The sequence below is a fragment of the Oncorhynchus mykiss genome, chromosome 18 (assembly GCF_013265735.2).
Source record: "Oncorhynchus mykiss isolate Arlee chromosome 18, USDA_OmykA_1.1, whole genome shotgun sequence".
Classification (NCBI taxonomy): Eukaryota; Metazoa; Chordata; class Actinopteri; order Salmoniformes; family Salmonidae; genus Oncorhynchus; species Oncorhynchus mykiss.
Window position 1 is genome coordinate 42,226,786 of NC_048582.1, and position 21,028 is coordinate 42,247,813.

General features: G+C 43.3%; 1 protein-coding gene across 2 annotated transcripts in view; it reads right to left on the reverse strand.

Annotated features, from left to right (window-relative positions):
* Positions 1 to 21,028, reverse strand: part of LOC110496297 (atrial natriuretic peptide receptor 1) — a 122,933-nt gene that overhangs the window by 81,628 nt on the left and 20,277 nt on the right. For both annotated transcript variants that reach the window (XM_036952864.1, XM_036952863.1), the window contains exon 4: positions 4,383 to 4,570. In XM_036952864.1, the coding sequence (XP_036808759.1) occupies positions 4,383 to 4,570 (188 nt within the window). The remainder of the gene's footprint in view (positions 1 to 4,382; positions 4,571 to 21,028) is intronic.

Genomic DNA, 21,028 nt, shown 5'->3' on the forward strand with positions numbered 1-21,028 from the left:
AGTTCGCCATTCTGCGATTCTCACTCATCCAGCCACTCGGGTCATGTGACAGTGTTGATGCCCATTCGGTGTTCTTTTTTTCTCCCACATTCTGTGTTCTTTTTTTCCCCCCACATTCCATCATCTGAAATAGCTAATAGTGAGGCAAAATCCCATACGATTAGCATAACCCCTTCCCTCTGTTTCCCTACCGCAGACTCATCATCCTTTTCTTTTTCCCCTGTCTTTCTGTATGTTCAGTGCATTCACTCTTTCTTCGTGACATGCTGCCTTCTTTCACTTTTCCAATCTACTTGATTTTTCCATTTCCTTGCTCGCTCTTCTTATTGTATTGTAGACGTTACAACAATAGTGAATGACGCAAGAGGAGACGGCAATCAGTATTTAAAAAAAACTGAACTGAACATACTGACCAAGTAATTAAACATGGCTTTACACATTTAGGCAAGAGATAATCTATAATACTCATGGCGTGAGTCATGTTCTACCTATGTAATACATAGGAATGTATGACAAATGGGCTCTGTGCTACATGTGACACTTTTAAGAGGAGGAGCCCGATCTTCCACGAGCTCGTGAGTAAAAACATGGCTGTAATTTAAGAATGTGGTGATATTGGTCAGAGCCTGCATTCTGTAAAAACTCAAGGATCTAAAAATCATACCAAACTTTATGCTGCACACTCTTAGAAAAAAGGGTTCCCAGAAGGTTCTTCAGCTGTTCCCATAGGAGAACCCTTTTGGGTTTCAGTTAGAGCCCTTTTTGGTTCCAGGTAGAACCCTTTTGGGTTCCAGGTAGAACCCTCTATGGAAAGGAACCTGGAACCAACCAAGGGTTCTCCGATGGGGACAGCTGAATAGCCCTTTTAGGTTCCAGATAGCACCTTTTTTCTAAGAGTGTACGTAGAAGGTGTAGCACACACGAAGCTCTAGACTTTATTTGTGAAGGAGTGAGATACATTTGATTTACAGTACAGACTAATGTACATGGCTAATTAGGGTTAGAAAACATGCGGACAGCGCTGTACACAGCTAGAGGTGCACGTTTTTTCCCCACTATTGTGTTCCAGCTTGCATCTATTTAAAATGTCCGCCAGAGGGACAAACTTGACATAACTTCCATTCACTGTGCAAGTTTGTTTTGTCAAATGGTTTAGTATGCTGGGAAAATGGATTAGCTTGGCTTAACTGACCATAATACCAAGTGGTAACTGGCCGTAACATTGTAGGTGTGGTTGTAGTTTTGCTGTCTGGGTACTGTCATCAAGACAAGTCATCTGCATGCTAAACACACTATATTTCTCATACAGTGTTACTGTGTATTGGGAGATATAATCAGACATATTCAGCTGTAGCATGTTTTTGGCATAGTCATATTTTCCTCATTCCTTTGTCTCATCCATTCCTCTCTTGAAAAAAAAAGGTACATAGAGTACATTGCCTTCAGAAAGTATTCATACCCCTTGATTTATTCCACATTATGTTGTGTTACAGCCTGAATTCAAAATGGAGTAAACTGATTTGTATTCTCACCAATCTACACACAATAATCAATAATGACAAAGTGAAAACATGTTTACAGACATTTTTGCAAATTTATCCCAAATGAAATACAGTATTATCTAATTTACCTAAGTATTCTCACCCCTGAGTCAATACTTTGTAGAAGCACATTTGGCAGTGATTACAGCTGTGAGTCTTTCTGGGTAAATCTCTTTTGTACACCTGGATTGTGTAAAATTTGCACATGATTATTTTCTGTTAAATTGTTTGGTTATCATTTCTAGACAACCATTTTCAAGTCTTGCAATAGATTTTCAACAATATTTAGGACAAAACTGTAACTGGGCCACTCAAGAACATTCACTGTCTTCTTGGTAAGCAACTCCAGTGTAGATTTGGCCTTGTGTTTTAGGTTATTGTCCTGCTGGAAGGTGGATTAATCACCCAGTGTCTGGTGGAAAACAGACTGAACCAGGTTTTCCCCTAGGATTTGCCTGTGCTTAGTTCCATTCCGTTTCTTTTTACCCTGAAAAACTCCACAGTCCTTAATGATTACAAGCATACCCATAGTGTCATGTCGTGTGTGTAGGTGGGAAGTCAGGTGCAGGAGAATCAAACTTGGTATAATGGAGTAGTTTAATAACGTAAAACAAACTCCAAAACCAAAGTACATAATAAAATAAACGTGGGTACAAGAACCCGTCACACACCAGTCCATAAATCACGATCACAACAATAAACAATCTCTGACAAGGACATGAGGGTAAACAGAGGGTTAAATACACAACAATAAATGAATGGGATTGGAACCAGGTGTGTAGGAAGACAAGACAAAACCAATGGAAAATGAAACATGGATCAATGATGGCTAGAAGACCGGTGACGTCGACTGCCGAGCACCGCCCGAACAAGGAGAGGCATCGACTTCGGCAGAAGTCGTGACACATAGCATGATGCAGCCACCACTATGTTTGAAAATATGGAGAATGGTACTCAGTAATGTGTTGTATTGGATTTGCCCCAAACATAACACTTTACATTCAGGACAAATGTGAATTACTTTACCACATTGTTTGCAGTATTACTTTAGTGACTTGTTGCTAACAGGATACATGTTTTGGAAATGTTTTATTCTGTACAGGCTTCCTTCTTTTCACTCTGTCAATTAGGTTAGTATTGTGGAGTACCTAACTCTTTAACTGTTTTAAAGTAACCATTGGCATAATGGTGAACAACTGAGTTAGGAAGGACACCCCGTATCTTTGTAGTGACTGGGTGTATTGATACAACATCTAAAGTGAAATTAATAACTTCACCATGCTCAAAGGAATATTCAAGGTCTGCTTTATTATTTTACACAGAACAAAAATAAAAACTGTGTGTTGGTCCCATGTTTCATTAGCTGAAATAAAATATCCCAGAAATGTTCCATACGCACAAAAAGCTTATTTCTCTCAAATGTTGTGCACAAATTTGTTTACATCCATGTTAGTGACTATGTCTCCTTTGCCAAGATAATCCATCCACCTTACAAGTGTGGCATATCATTCCTATTGATTAAACAGCATGATCATTACTCAAGTGCACCTTGTGCTGGGGACAATAAAAGGCCATGCTAAAATGTGCAGTTTTGTCACACAAAATAATGCCATAGATGTCTCAAGTTTTGAGGGAGTGTGCAATTGGCATGCTGACTGCCGGAGTGTCCACCTGAGCTGTTGCCAGAGAATGGAATGTTAATTTCTCTATCATAAACCACCGCCAATGTCCTTTTATAGTATTTGGCAGTACGTCTAACCGGCCTCACAACCGTATGACGTCGTGTGGGTGAACGGTTTGCTGATGTCAACTTTGTGAACAGAGTGCCCCATGGTGGCGGTGGGGTTATGGTATGGGCAGGCACAAGCTATGGACAATGAATACAATTGCATTTTATTGATGGCAAGTTCAATGCACAGAGATACCGTGTCGAGATCCTGAGGCCCACTGTCGTGCCATTCATCTGACGCCATAGAATGCATTCCATTCTACCTCATGAAGCTGGTTAAGATAATGCCAAGAGCGTGCAAAGCTGTCATCAAGGCAAAGGGGGGTTACTTAGAAGAATCTCAAACACAAAATATATTTTAATTTGTTTAACACTTTTTTGGTTACTACATGATTCCATATGTGTCATTTCATAATTTTGATGTTGTCACTATTACTCTACAATGCAGAAAATAGTCAAATAAAGAAAAACCCTTGAATGAGGTGGTGTGTCTAAACTTTTGACTGGTACTGTATATTTAATCCATTTAAAATGCAGGCTGTAACACAACAAAATGTGGAAAAAGTCAAGGGGTATGAATACTTTCGTATTGCACCGTATATCACAGAAAAACCTTGCCATTTTTTGGCAAACACTCCAATTTTTCACCGGGTTAATGCGATTTCCTTGAAATTCCGATGAAACTTCTTGTTTCACAACCTTATCAAAATAATGTAACATGAATCTCTTATTACCTACAGATACAGCTGCATGATTTAACACTTTTTTTCTTATCTCTTGCTCAGTCGTCACTCATTTACCCTCCCTCCCATCATAATATCACTCATAACTACAGTACCCCACTAAATCCCTCTCCTATATCCTCTACTCATTCTACCCCCCTTCCATTCCTCTTTTTTAGGCTACCTGGTAAAAAAAACTCTCATCCGCCTTCATACCAGTCGTATATTACTCATAACTACAGCATAATAATAAATCAGATTTTTATTGCGCTTTTCCCAGACCCAAAGACGCAGTCCCCACTAAATCCCTCTCCCATACCCCTTACTCATTCTCCCCCTCCCTTCGTTCCTACAGACCTCCCTCATTCCTCTCTGTCATCCCCCTCTCACCCTGAAGGCCTTCTTGGCGGCGTGATCTTCTGAGTCTCCTCTGTACCAGGGCCTAGCGGGCTGCTTCCTCAGGCTGTGGCCGAACAGGTCAATGAAGAAGAAGGCATAGTCCTCCGGGGGCAGGCCTTCCCTCCAGAACTGTACCATCAGCCTCCGGAAAGTGTCCCATGAGCAGCACATGTACACCACTGAAGAAAAAGTAGAAGAAGAAGAATGTATCAATGACATGTACAGTATATCAGTGGAATGTACCACTGTATGCTACTGTTTGTGTGCCACAGTGTAATTTACCAATGTGCTACTGTTTGTGTACCACAGTGGAATGTACCAATGTGCTACTGTTTGAGTGCCCCTACAGAGGGTGGACAGAAAACAATAAGGGGAATTGGCTAGTACTGTTAATGGGCAATGCAGGTGCAACACTAAGGAAAAAGGACATAGGTGAAAGACTAACAACCACTGCACTGCAACCTGTTCTCAGAGCATTTCCTATTCTGTACGTAAATCCAAAACACTACATGTAGTATACGTTATGTTTCGTATCGTAGGCATTCATTTGTGGGTGTCCATCGACCAATTCCTATATGTTATGAATTACAATTTCTATTATATGTTAGGAACTTGCGAAACATACTATACAGTGAGTTCAGAAAGTATTCAGATACCTTTAATTCTTCCACATTTTGTTACTTTTCAGCCTTATTCTGAAATGGATTTTAAAAAACATCTCATCAATCTACACACAATACACCTTAATGACATTAATGACAAAACAGGTTATTGGAAATGTTAGCAAATTGATAACAAATAATTAACAGAAATACCATATTCAGACCCTTTGCTATGAGACTTGAAATTGAGCTCAAGTGCATCCTTTTATCAAAATTCTACATAGTTCCAGAAAAAAGGACTGTCATGACGTTGCCCTCTTTGGGTACAGCAAGCCCATCCCCCTCTCCCTGTCTCCTACACTCAGGCTGCTGCGATCTCAGGTTGTAAAATCCTGGAGGAGATTATCTCCTCATGGCCACAGTATAGAGAGAAAATGTTTTCAAGTTTTCATAGAGAACAAAGGAATTTCTTCCACCTCACAGAACTTGAGGTCCGAACAACATTTATGTTCTGGAGAAGGTATAAAAAGATTGGTGAAGAATCCAGCTACGAACTGGTCCTTTTGGTACAATTTTGTGAAACTCATGAGAGACAATACGACCACAATACCATAACGGTGTTTATAGAATAGCCTCAGTTATGAGGCTTGCATCGAATTGCTGTACAGGATGAATGAGGAAAGATTAAACTATTTGTGAAATGATGGGATGCTATGTAATGATGTAATGTGAGAGAATTGTATTTCTGTGTAAAGTTTCACTTACAGTGCCTTGCGAAAGTATTCGGCCCCCTTGAACTTTGCGACCTTTTGCCACATTTCAGGCTTCAAACATAAAGATATAAAACTGTATTTTTTTGTGAAGAATCAACAACAAGTGGGACACAATCATGAAGTGGAACGACATTTATTGGATATTTCAAACTTTTTTAACAAATCAAAAACTGAAAAATTGGGCGTGCAAAATTATTCAGCCCCCTTAAGTTAATACTTTGTAGCGCCACCTTTTGCTGTGATTACAGCTGTAAGTCGCTTGGGGTATGTCTCTATCAGTTTTGCACATCGAGAGACTGACATTTTTTCCCATTCCTCCTTGCAAAACAGCTCGAGCTCCGTGAGGTTGGATGGAGAGCATTTGTGAACAGCAGTTTTCAGTTCTTTCCACAGATTCTCGATTGGATTCAGGTCTGGACTTTGACTTGGCCATTCTAACACCTGGATATGTTTATTTTTCAACCATTCCATTGTAGATTTTGCTTTATGTTTTGGATCATTGTCTTGTTGGAAGACAAATCTCCGTCCCAGTCTCAGGTCTTTTGCAGACTCCATCAGGTTTTCTTCCAGAATGGTCCTGTATTTGGCTCCATCCATCTTCCCATCAATTGTAACCATCTTCCCTGTCCCTGCTGAAGAAAAGCAGGCCCAAACCATGATGCTGCCACCACCATGTTTGACAGTGGGGATGGTGTGTTCAGCTGTGTTGCTTTTACGCCAAACATAACATTTTGCATTGTTGCCAAAAAGTTCAATTTTGGTTTCATCTGACCAGAGCACCTTCTTCCACATATTTGGTGTGTCTCCCAGGTGGCTTGTGGCAAACTTTAAACAACACTTTTTATGGATTTTATCTTTAAGAAATGGCTTTCTTCTTGCCACTCTTCCATAAAGGCCAGATTTGTGCAATATACGACTGATTGTTGTCCTATGGACAGAGTCTCCCACCTCAGCTGTAGATCTCTGCAGTTCATCCAGAGTGATCATGGGCCTCTTGGCTGCATCTCTGATCAGTCTTCTCCTTGTATGAGCTGAACGTTTAGAGGAACGGCCAGGTCTTGGTAGATTTGCAGTGGTCTGATACTCCTTCCATTTCAATATTATCGCTTGCACAGTGCTCCTTGGGATGTTTAAAGCTTGGGAAATCTTTTTGTATCCAAATCCGGCTTTAAACTTCTTCACAACAGTATCTCGGACCTGCCTGGTGTGTTCCTTGTTCTTCATGATGCTCTCTGCGCTTTTAACGGACCTCTGAGACTATCACAGTGCAGGTGCATTTATACGGAGACTTGATTACACACAGGTGGATTGTATTTATCATCATTAGTCATTTAGGTCAACATTGGATCATTCAGAGATCCTCACTGAACTTCTGGAGAGAGTTCGCTGCACTGAAAGTAAAGGGGCTGAATAATTTTGCACGCCCAATTTTTCAGTTTTTGATTTGTTAAAAAAGTTTGAAATATCCAATAAATGTCGTTCCACTTCATGATTGTGTCCCACTTGTTGTTGATTCTTCACAAAAAAATACAGTTTTATATCTTTATGTTTGAAGCCTGAAATGTGGCAAAAGGTCGCAAAGTTCAAGGGGGCCGAATACTTTCGCAAGGCACTGTAGATAGCCAAGAATATGGATCTAAAAAGGGGAAACGATGCTTATGAACGTAGAAAAAGCACACTTTATTAACTAACTATTTTACAACCAAGATATTTAGGACATGACCTTTTCTGTTGGATGGACATCCAACAGTAAATTTCATGTCCTAAAAAAACTTTGCAGTTGTAGACTACTACCCATGAAACCTATTAGGCCTATGCCCTCGTAATGGCCGGTGCGTATTTCTCATGCACCGCGCCATATCTCAAAGCCATATCAAATATCTTGGTTGTAAAATAGGTAGTTGTCACGACTTCTGCCGAAGTCGATGCCTCTCCTTGTTCAGGCGGTGTTCGGCAGTTGACGTCGCCGGTCTTCTAGCCATCGGCGATCCATTTTCCATTTGTTTTGTTTCGTTTTCCCACACACCTGGTTCTCATTTCCCTCATTATGTGTTGTGTATTTAACCCTCTGTTTCCCCCCCCCACATGTCTTTGTGTGGTATTGTTTATTGTAAGTGTTTGTGCACATTTTGTTTGACTGGTGCACGTCGGGTTATTGTGCCCATACTTTGTATTTCTTATGCCGTTGGTTTTACTATTAAACTGCTCCGGCTATTATTAAGTTCTGCTCTCCTGTGTCTGACTTCCCTGCCACCAGATACGCACCCCTTACAGCAGTTAATATAATGTTCTCTTTCTCTGTTTATGGGCATCCTTTCCATTTTTTTGATCCATGATCTTGACTGTCTATCTGATTCCATAGAGTATGTCTCTTTGCTGATGTCACATTGGACTTTGAATGTGAGTTTGCATGACCTTGTGGTAGCATGGCAACCACTGGAGAAGGAGGAAAGCGAGTATAGCAGAAGAAAGCAAATTGCCAGAGGAGATCCTCCCACAGCTGAGATGCTTATGGTATTAAAATATAAATCAATTCATGATAGACAGGAGAAGACACTACTTCAAGTCTCAGGGGGGATGACATCACATCATAGTGGCTACTAGAACTCACCTGCAACTCACCTCTGCTACAGTCACACTGCTTTCCCCACCTCCTACCCCACCAACAGTATAACTCAGCCACCGACAATGTGATCTGAGTCAATTTAGCAGAATTAAATACTCACAAAATGTATTCTGTGGGTGCTAGATTGACTCAGTTCACACAGTCTGCTCTGCTGGCTGCTGAAGATGACGCAGAAAAGGAGGTCAGGGAGTGTAGCAGAAGGGTTTCTGTAGCACGTGAGCTAGTTGACAGGTGAGTGCTAGGCTATTTCTTCATTCATCCTTCCTCGATTTGCCTCCTGGAGAAGGTGAGAGGGTAGTGACCTTGTACGTTCTCCTCCAATACAGTTGCGATATAATACAGGTGAGGAGATAGGAACGAAAGTAATCAAGAAAGACAAAGTGAGACAAAGCCATATTGTGATGTCACCCGCCCTGAGAACTAAAGTACTGTTATCCTAGCCCAACCAAGATCATAGTTTTGGTAGGATAATCAATATCAATATTTTATTTCATTTCATACAAAAAATGCCTATGCAAATGATTAGTGGGTTTAGACATCCATCTTCCTCCAAAACAAAAAATCATTGACTAGCTAAATCAATAGTGTCTAATACAAATAATAAGCAGAACGGCAGGGCTGGGCTAGACCAGAAACCTGCAGACCCGGTAGATAGATCTCCATGCATGTTCTAGGTCAATGCATTGGTACTTTTAACAACATTTTTGTTGTCGTACAACCAATTCTAACAGTCAACCAATAGCATATATAGCCCATTGGAGATACAGTGCCTTCAGAAAGTATTCACACCCCTTGTAATGGCGCTGACAGAGATGGTTGCCTCGCTTCGCGTTCTTCGGAAACTATGCATTATTTCGTTTTTTTATGTATTATTTCTTACATTGTTAACCCAGGAAATCTTAAGTCTAATTATATACAGCCGTGAAGAACTATTGGATATAAGAGCAACATCAACTTACCAACATTACGACCAGGAATACGACTTTCCCAAAGCAGATCCTCTCTTCGGACCACCACCCAGGACAATGGATCTAATCCCAGCAGCTGACCGAAAACACCGGCGACACAGAAGGGGCAGACGGACCAGTCTTCTGGTCAGGCTTCGTAAATGGGCATATCGCTCACCGCTCCCGAGTATAATACTCGCCAATGTCCAGTCTCTTGACAACAAGGTAGACTAAATTCGAGCAGGGGTTGCCTTCCAGAGAGACATCAGAGATTGTAACATTCTCTGTTTCACAGAAACATGGCTCTCTCGGGATATGTTGTCGGAATCGGACCAGCCACCGGGCTTCTCCATGCATTGCGCCGACAGAGATAAACACCTCTCTGGGAAGAGGAAGGGCAGAGGTGTATGCTTTATGATTAACAACTCATGGTGTGATAATAATAACAGACAGGAACTCAAGTCCTTCTGCTCACCAAACCTAGAATTCCTTACAATCAAATGCCGGCAATTATACCTACCAAGAGAATTCTCATCAGTTATAGTCCCAGCTGTGTACATCCCCCATCAAACGAACACCAAGACAGCTTATAGGCAAAAGCTCAAACAAGATGTACCTGTGACGAGAACCATTCAACACTGGTCTGACCAATCGGAAGCCATGCTCCAAGATGGTTCTGATCACACGGACTGGAATATGTTCCAGTCAGCCTCAGAGAACGACAATGCTGACTCGGTGAGTGTGTCTATAAATAAGTGCATTGGAGATGTCGTACCCACTGTGACTATTAAAACCTACCCTAACCAGAAACCATGGATGGATGGCGGCATTCGCGAAAAACTGAAAGCGTGATCCATTGCATTTAACCATGGAAAGAGGTCTGGTGATATGGCTGAATATAAACAGTGTAGTTATTCCCTCCGCAAGGCAATCAAACAAGCGAAATGCCGGTACAGGGACAAGGTGGAGTCGCAGTTCAATGGCAGGGGCTACAGGAAATCACAGTACAAAAAATACAAAAACAGCCACGTCACGGATACTGACGTCACACCTCCAGACAAACTAAACACCTTTTTTGCCCGTTTGGAGGATAATACAGTACCACCGTCGCGGCTCGCTAACAAAGACTGCACCCCCTCCCCTCTTCTCCTTCTCAGTGGCTGATGTGAGTAAAAAATTTAAACATGTTAACCCTCGCAAGGCTGCTGGCCCAGACGGCATCCCTAGCCGCATCCTCAGAGCATGGGCAGACCAGCAGGCTGGTGTGTTTACGGACATATTTAATCGCTCCCTATCCCAGTCTGTTGTCCCCATATGCTTCAAGATGGCTACCATTGTTCCTATACCCAAGAAGGCAAAGAAAATGGATCTAAATCACTACTATTCTGTAGCACTCACTTCTGTCATCATGAAGTGCTTTGAGAGGCTAGTCATATCACCGCCACCTTACCGGCCACCCTAGACCCACTTCAGTTTGCATATCACCCCAACAGGTCCACAGATGACGTAATCGCCATCGCACTGCACACTTCCCTATCCCATCTGGACAAAAAGGAATACCTATGTAAGAATGCTGTTGATTGACTACAGCTCAGCATTCAACGCCATAGTACCCTCCAAGCTCATCATCAAGCTTGAGACCCTGGGTCTCAAACCCTCCCTATGCAACTGGGTCCTGGAGTCTCTGATGGGCCGCCCCCGTGTGGTGAAGGTAGGAAACAACATCTCCTCTTCACTGACCCTCAACACTGGGGCCCCACAAGGGTATGTGCTCAGCCCTCTCCTGTACTCCCTGTTCACCCACAACTGCGTGGCCATGCACACCTCCAACTCAATCACCAGGTTTGCAGACGACACAACAGTAGTGGGCTTGACCACCAACAACTACGAGACAGCCTACAGGGAGGAGGTGAGGGCACTCGGAGTGTGGTGTCAGGAAAACAACCTCTCATTCAACGTCAACAAAACAAAGGAGATGATCGTGGACTTCAGGAAACAGCAGAGGGAGCACCCCGCTATCCACATTGAAGGGTCAGCAGTGGAGAAGGTGGACAATTTTAAGTTCCTGTGCGTACACATCACAGACAAACTGAAATGGTCCACCCACACAGGAGGCTGAAGAAATTTGGCTTGTCATCCAAAACCCTGACAAACTTTTACAGATGCACAATTGAGAGCATCCTGTCGGGCTGTATCACAGCCTGGAATGGCAACTGCACCGCCCTCAACCGCAAGGCTCTCCAGAGGGTGGTGCGGTCTGCACAACACATCACTGGGGACAAACTACCTGCCCTCCATGACACCTACAGCACCCAATGTCACAGGAAGGCCAAAAACACGATCAAGGACAACAACCACTCTAGCCACTGCCTGTTCACACAGCTATCATCCAGAAGGTGAGGTCAGTACAGGTGCATGAAAGCTGGGACCGAGAGATTGAGAACCATCTTCTATCTCAAGGCCATCAGACTGCTAAACAGTAATCACTAGCACAGAGCGGCGGCTGCCCACATTGAGACCCAATCACTGTACACTTCAATAAATGGTTCACTAGTCACTTTAAACAATGCCACTTTAATAATTTTTACATATCTTACATTACTCATATCACATGTATATACTGTATTTTATACCATCTACTGCACCTTGCCTATGCACCTTGCCTCGCTCATCCATATATTGAAATATGTACATATTCTCATTTAGTGTTTATTAGGTAGTTGTTGGGGAATTGTTAGATTACTGTTTAGATTACTGTTTAGATTACTGTTTAGATTTGTTTAGATTTGTGTGTATTAGGTAGTTGTTGGGAATTGTTAGATGATTTGTTAAATATTAATGCACTGCTAGAACTAGAAGCACAAGCATTTCGCTACACTCGCATTAACATCTGCTAACCATGTGTATGTGACCAATAAAATTAGATTTGACTTTTTCACATTTTGTTGTGTTACAAAGCTGAGCAGGGGGCCTCCCCCAGGGGGCATGGAGCTGGGCAGTCAGGACGGTTCCGGTGGAAAGCCAGGATCATGGCTGGGTCGAGGATGACCTGAGGAGGACCCAGGACCCTTCATCAGGTCCGTACCCCTCCCAATCCACCAGGTAGTAGATGCGACCACAGGCGCTTGGTGTCAAGGAGGGCTTGGATGGAATAAGCCGGTGCACCGCCGATGTCAAATGGCAGGTTGGAGAGGGCTGTACCTCACAGGCTTGAGGAGGTAGGCGACGGTAGGTGACAGGATTGATGAGGTGTGTTATTTTGAAGGGACCAATGAACCGGGCACTGAACTTTTTTCAGGGGTCACGATGCCAGATAGCCACACACGTTGCCCAGGGTGGAAGAGTGCAGTAGGTCGGCGACGCCGGTCAGGCACCACTGCCTTAGTTGGGGTGTGACGGGCGCTGGAATGTAGGTCTTGCCTGCAGGTGCTGGGTCGTGGATTAGAGCCTCTTGGATTGGACTTCCCACTGTATGGGTCCCACGAAGCAAGACGGAGGCAGGATGGGCTTGGGAGCTGGGTTAGAGGAAGGGGAGTCAAATAGACGGGATAAGGAATCAGCCTTCACATTTTTCTTGATGGGCAGATAGGTGATGGTGAAGTTGAAGCGGGTGAAGAAGAGTGCCCAGCAAGTCTGTCTGGGGTTGAGCCTCTTAGCACTTCTTAAGTACTCCAAATTGCGGTGCTCGGTAAGGACAAAGAATGTGTGATGAGCTCCCTCTAACCGGTGGCGCCACTCTAACCGGTGGGACCCATACTCTAACTGGTGGCGTCTCAGCGGGTGACAGTTTCTTGGAAAAGAAGCCACATGGGTGTAATTTGGGAGGTGTCCCGACCCACTGAGAGAGAACCGCTCCTACGCCAACCTCGGAAGCATCCACCTCCAGAACAAAAGGAGGGGTAGGATCTGGCTGCCTAAGGATGGGTGCAGAGGTGAAGAGGCGTTTCAAGGTCTCAATTGCAGTAAGGGCGTGTTGGTCCATTGGAGGGTACAGGTTTTTTGGCTGGTGAGAACAGAGAGGAGCGGTTGTGCAGCTTCAGATGCAGATGAACCGGCAGCAGTAACCTCAGCAAAAAAAGAAACGTCCTCTCACTGTTAACTGCGTTTATTTTCAGCAAACTTAACATGTGTAAATATTTGTATGAACATAACAAGATTCAACAACTGAGTCATAAACTGAACAAGTTCCACAGACATGTGACTAACAGAAATGGAATAACAAGCCCTGAAAAAAAGGGGTGTCAAAAAAAAAAGTAAAAGTCAGTATCTGGTGTGGCCACCAGCTGTATTAAGTACAGTAGTGCATCTCCTCCTCATGGACTGCACCAGATTTGCAAGTTCTTGCTGTGAGAGGTTACCCCACTCTTCCACCAAGACACCTGCAAGTTCCCGGACATTTCTGGGGGGAATGGCCGTAGCCCTCACCCTCCAATCCAACAGGTCCCAGACATGCTCAATGGGATTGAGACCCGGGCTCTTCGCTGGCCATGACAGAACACTGACATTCCTGTCTTGCAGGAAATCACTCACATAACGAGCAGTATGGCTGGGCATTGTCATGCTGGAGGGTCAAGTCAGGATGAGCATGCAGGGAGGGTACCACATGAGGGAGGAGGATGTCTTCCCTTTAACGCACAGCGTTGAGATTGCCTGCAATGACAACAAGCTCAGTCCGATGATGCTGTGACACACCCCCCCAGACCATGACGGACCCTCCACCTCCAAATCGATCCTGCTCCAGAGTACAGGCCTTGGTGTAACGCTCATTCCGAATCCGACCATCACCCCTGGTGAGACAAAACCACGACTAGTCAGTGAAGAGCACTTTTGCCAGTCTTGTATGGTTCATTGAACAAGCATGGCATACAGTGTTTAAACCCTTCACAATGAAGATCTGTGAAGTAATTTAGATTTTTACGAATTATCTTTGAAAGACAGGGTCCTGAAAATGGGACATTTATTTTTTTCCTGAGTTTAGTTGGAGAACCCTAGGAACCGTTGTAGAGCCTTTACGGTGGTAGGTTTGGGCCAGTTAAGCACAGCCGGGACTTTGCCTTTGTCCATGTTGACCCCTCCTGGTGTCAGTACGAACCCTAGGAAGGTTACCATAGTAACGTGAAAGGCGCTCTTCTCAGCCTTGACATAAAGATGGTGGTCCTGTAATCGTTGGAGGACCTGTTGCACATGCTGTACGTGTTCTGCAAGGGAGTGAGAGTAGATCAAGATATTGTCAATGTACACGATGAGGAACTGGTTGATCATGTCCTGGAAAACTTCATTCATGAAGGACTGGAAGACTGCGGGAGCATTGGTGAGACCGCAGGAACCACAACTAGGTATTCAAAGTGACCCCTAGCGGTGATGAACGCCATCTTCCACTCATCCCCACTTCGGATACGGACCAGGTTGTAAGCACTACGTAGGTCCAGTTTGGAGTAGATGGTATTAATCCTAAAGCATTAATCCTAAAGGGAGGATTAACAAGAATTAGTTTCACTCTTAACTGTTGTGACAATTGTTCGTCAGATACTTTCTGAAGGCACTGTATGCGAGAATGCTGTTCATTGACTACAGTACAGCATTCAACACTATTGTTCCCTCCAAGCTGGACATCAAGCTCAAAGTCCTGGGTCTGGACACCACCCTCTGCAACTGGATCCTGGACTTCCTGACGGGCAAACCACATGCTGTGAGGATTGGCAACAACACCTCCTCCACACTGCATCTTAACACAGGGGCCGCCCAGGGGTGTGTCCTCAGTCCTCTGCTGTACTCCCTGTTCACCCACAACTGCATGGCTTTGCACGACTCCAACTCCATCATAAAATTTGCTGACGACACCACGGTTGTAGGACTGATAACAAACAACGACGAGTCGGACTATAGGGAGGAGGTACAGCGAGGGAAAAAGTATTTGATCCCCTGCTGATTTTGTACGTTTGCCCACTGACAAAGAAATTATCAGTCTATAATTTTAATGGTAGGTTTATTTGAACAGTGAGAGACAGAATAACAACAACAAAAATCCAGAAAAAAACACATGTCAAAAATGTTATTAAGTGATTTGCATTTTAATGAGGGAAATAAGTATTTGACTCCCTCTCAATCAGAAAGATATCTGGCTCCCAGGTGTCTTTTATACAGGTAACCAGCTAAGATTAGGAGCACACTCTTAAAGGGAGTGCTCCTAATCTCAGTTTGTTACCTGTATAAAAAAGACACCTGTCCACAGAAGCAATCAATCAATCAGATTCCAAACTCTCCACCATGGCCAAGACCAAAGAGCTCTCCAAGGATGTCAGGGACAACATTGTAGACCTACACAAGGCTGGAATGGGCTACAATACCAATCGCCAAGCAGCTTGGTGAGAAGGTGACAACAGTTGGTGCGATTATTCGCAAATAGAAAAAACACAGAAGAACTGTCAATCTCCCTCGGCCTGGGGCTCCATGCAAGATCTCACCTCGTGGAGTTGCAATGATCATGAGAACGGTGAGGAATCAGCCCAGAACTACACGGGAGGATCTTGTCAATGATTTGAAGGCAGTTGGGACCATTAGTCACCAAGAAAACAATTGGTAACACATTACGCCGTGAAGGACTGAAATCCTGCAGCGCCCGCAAGGTGTTCAAGAAAGCACATATACATGCCCGATTGATCAAATACTTTTTTCCCTCAGTGTAAGTGAACTGGCATTGTGATGTCATTGGCAACAACCTCTCCCTCAACATCAGCAAGACAAAGGAGTAGAGAGAGTTCTTTGGCGTCCACTTCACCGAGGACTTGTCATGACAAGTCTTGTTAAGAGGGCGAAATTCGGCATGCCGCCCCGGGTCCTCTCCAAATTCAACCGTTGCACCATCGATAGCATCCTGACCAGTCACGTCCTGGTACGGAAATTTCTCCATCAATGACCGTACGTATCATAACGCACTCTGTTACAGAAAATCTCAATATGGGAAGCACCAGATGATTTGAAAGCCGGCCAGCCACATCAAAAATTGCTGGGGAAAGACAATACGCCTATTAATGAAATACTTAAAGAAATACTAAGGCAAAACACATCCTAAACAAAGTACTTTTTGGTAACTCTAGATGGAATATATTTTTAAAGAAAGTTAGACTAGGACAAACTTGCATATAGCATTTATTTCCTGTATTAAAAATGGTCTGAATGGTCACCCATTGTTATGTTGCACCATTTTTTACAATTATCTGTGAAGGCAGATACAAAAATGTGCTCCTAACACATTGAAAAGCGGAATCATTCATTAATTTCACGCTGTTGAGACACATTTGTCACACTCTGTTAGCTAAAGGCATTACGCTCTGCCCTCCATTTACATTGGCTCACAGTTGATCAGCCGGCACCTGCCGAGAAGAAGAAGCTATGAGTCTAAAGACGATAGACCATTGAAAATAGCTCTCTTCACCACACAAGTTGCACGTTTTCAGAAACTTCGTTCTATATACAACCAGGCCTGGCTTCAGATGGTATAGTATTTGTTGTCTTTCAAATACTTCGGCTGCACTTGAGTGCACTTGTCTGGCTAAATGGAATAGTCCCAAAAGTACAAACCCCATCAATTTGGCATTCCTGGCATGATCAATCAAATGCCCAAATATTTTTAAGAAAACTAGTAAACTGTTTGATTCTAGATCTGCACACAACACTTCTGTTAGAATAAACAGAATAAGAATAACTGGGCCCAAAATCTTTCTTCTCGAGCAGGTGGCGTCTTTTCTTTTTTTCCTCTCTTCAAGCGAGGAGTGTTTGTATGGAGGTCAATAAGACTGTTGAATTTGGTTAACAAAAAATGTAATTGCTTATTTGCTTAATGTGGCTTATTTGATTGAATAGAAGTTTCATAATGATTAGGTTGTGACCAGTGTACTGATTAAACAGTGCATTCGGGAAAGTGTTCAGACCCCTTGACTTTTTCCACATTTTGTTAAGTTACAGCCTTATTCTAAAATTGATTGAATTGTTTTTTCCCCCCTCATCAATCTACACACAATACACCATAATAACAAAACGAAAACATGTTTGTTAGACATTTTTGTTGTTGTATTACAAATAAAAAACTTATATCACATTTACATAAGCATTCAGACCCTTTACTCAGTATCAATCAATCAATCAGTACTTTGTTGAAGCACCTTTGCAAGCGATTACAGCCTCCAGTCTTCTTGGGTATGACACCAAAAGCTTGGCACACCTGTATTTGGGGAGTTTGTCCCATTCTTCTCTGCAAATTCTCTCAAGCTCCGTGAGGTTGGATGGGGATTGTCGCTGCACATCCATTTTCAGGTCTCTTCAGAGATGTTCAACCGGGTTCAAGTCCGGGCTCTGGTTAGGCCACTCAAGGACATTCAGAGACTTGTCCCGAAGCCACTCCTGTGTTGTCTTGGCTGTGTGCTTAGGGCCATTGTCCTGTTGGAAGGTGAACCTTCACCAGAGTCTGAGGTCTTGAGCATTCTGGAACAGGTTTTCATCAAGGATCTCTCTCTCTTTCGGCAAACTCCAAGCGGGCTGCCATGTGCCTTTTACTGAGGAGTGGCTTCCATCTGGCAACTCTACCATAAAGGCCTGATTGGTGGAGTGCTGCAGAGATGGTTGTCCTACTGGATGGTTCTCCCATCTCCACAGAGGTTCTCCCATCTCCACAGAGGAACTCTGGAGCTCTGTCAGAGTCACCATCGGGTTCTTGGTCACCTCCCTGACCAAGGCCCTTCTCCCCCGATTGCTCAGTTTGGCCAGGTGGGCAGCTCTAGGAGGAGTCTTGGTGGTTCCAAACTTCTCCATTTAAGAATGATGGAGGCCACTGTGTTCTTGGGGACCATCAATGCTGCAGAAATGTTTTTGGTACACTTCCCCAGATCTGTGTCTCAACACAATCCTGTCTCGGAGCTCTACAGACAATTCCTTCGACCTCATGGCTTGGTTTTTGCTCTTACATGCACTGTCAACTGCGGGACCTTATATAGACAGGTGTGTGCCTTTCCAAATCATGTCCAATCAATAGAATATTTCACAGGTGGATTCTAATCAAGTTGTAGAACATCTCAAGGATAATCAATGGAAACAGGAAGCACCTGAGCTCAATTTTGCATCTAATAGTAAAGGGTCTGAATACATAAGGTATTTCTGTTTTTTTTATTATAAATCTGCAAAAAGTTTTAACTTGTTTTTGGTTTGTCATTATTAGGTATTGTGGGTAGATGGATGCAGAAAACAATTAATTTAATCCATTTTAGAATAAGACTGTAATATAACAAAATATAGAAAAAGGTAAGGGATCTGAATGCTTTCCAAATGCACTGTAAGTACGACATGTGACATCTCGGCAACTTTGAGAAAAAACACTTTATCAGTGTTATGCCTGGTCATCACGAGTTACCAAAAAGCAAACCCTACCTAATTCTACAGTTTCTCTTATTAAATTTAGATTTTAAACCTAACCCCAACCACACTGCTAACCGTATGCCTAACCCTATTTAACATTTTTATTTTCATGAATTATTACGATACAGACAATTTTGACGTTGTGCCTGTTGTTCACACGCATTTCTGCCCTCTCATTGGCTAGAAGGGTCCAAACTGATCTTGCCTCCTCCCTACTGCCTTACATTTTTTAATACACCTATTCAGTGTTAGAGCGGCCATTTGAGTATCTGGTCAATATAATGGATAATCTGTGGCATAAATCAACCTTTCCTGATCCTGAAAGAATCCATACTATACCTGGCAAAACAACCAGATGTACAGTCGTGGCCAAACGTTTTGAGAATGACACAAATATTAATTTCACAAAGTCTGCTGCCTCAGTTTGTATGCATATTTGCATATACTCCAGAATTTTATGAAGAGTGATCAGATGAATTTCAATTAATTGCAAAGTCCCTCTTTGCCATGTAAATGAACTGAATCCCAAAAAACATTTCCACTGCATTTCAGCCTTGCCACAAAAGGACCACATCATGTCAGTGATTCTCTCGTTAATTAACACAGTGAGTGTTGACGAGGACAAGGCTGGAGATCACTCTGTCATGCTGATTGAGTTCTAATAACAGACTGGAAGCTTCAAAAGGAGGGTGGTGCTTGGAATCATTGTTCTTCCTCTGTCAACAATGGTTACCTGCAAGGAAACAGGTGCCGTCTTCATTGCTTTGCACAAAAAGGATATTGCTGCCAGTAAGATTGCACCTAAATCAACCATTTATCGGATCATCAAGAATTTCAAGGAGAGCGGTTCAATTGTTGTGAAGAAGGCTTCAGGGCACCCAAGGAAGTCCAGCAAGTGCCAGGACCGTCTCCTAAAGTTGATTCAGCTGCGGGATCGGGGCACCACCAGTACAGAGCTTGCTCAGGAATGGCAGCAGGCAGGTGTGAGTGCATCTGCATGCACAGTGAGGAGAAGACTTTTGGAGGATGGCCTGGTGTAAAGAAGGGCAGCAAAGAAGCCACTTCTCTCCAGGAAAAACATCTGGGACAGACTGATATTCTGCAAAGGGTACAGGGATTGGACTACTGAGGACGGGGGTAAAGTCATTTTTTCTGATGAATCCCCTTTCCGATTGTTTGGGGCATCCGTAAAAAAGCTTGTCCGGAGAAGACAAGGTGAGCGCTACCATCAGTCCTGTGTCATGACAACAGTAAAGCATCCTGAGGCCATTCATGTGTGGGGTTGCTTCTCAGCCAATGGAGTGGGCTCACTCACAATTTTGCCTAAGAACACAGCCATGAATAAAAAATGGTACCAACACATCCTCCGAGAGCAACTTCTCCCAACCATCCAGGAACAGTTTGGTGACGAACAATTTTCCATCATGATGGAGCACCTTGCCATAAGGCAAAAGTGATAACTAAGTGGCTCGGGGAACAAAACATTGATATTTTGGGTCCATGGCCAGGAAACTCCTCAGACCTTAATCCCATTGAGATCTTGTGGTCAATCCTCAAGAGGCGGGTGGACAAACAAAACCCCACAAATTCTGACAAACTCCAAGCATTGATTATGCAAGAATGGGCTGCCATCAGTGGCCCAGAAGTTAATTGACAACATGCCAGGAAGGATTGTAGAGGTTTTGAAAAAGAAGGGTTAACACTGCAAATATTTACTCTTTGCATTAACTTCATGTAATTGTCAATGAAAGCCTTTGACACTTATGAAAGTGTCACGACTTCTACCGAAGGTAACTCGGCGTCGCCGGTTTACTAGCCGCCACCATCCCTTTTTCCTTTTCTGGTTGTTTTGTCTGTGTTCCTTTTCACACCTGGTTTCATTTGCGTATACTTCTGTGTGTATATAGTGCACCTGTTGCCTGCCTTAGTTCGTGTGGGATTAAGCTTGTATGTATTTGCGCTCGATTATCTTGGATGTTAATTGTTTTCACTATTACGCACGTGTTTGTAAGTGTCGGAACTGTGGTTGTTCCTCCGTGCGTTTGCACGAGTTTCTGATTCTTCTAGAGCGGAGTTTTGGGATTTTCGTCTGTGCCATTTTTGTATTGGTGGACTATATGATTAAACACGCTTCTCAAAATTCCCTGCTCTCCTGTGCCTGGCTCCTACACCTCTCACCGATACGCACCTTATCACAGAAAGGCTTGTCTTTATACTTCAGTATTCCATAGTAACATCTGACAAAAATATCTAAAGACACTGAAGCAGCAAACTTTGTGGA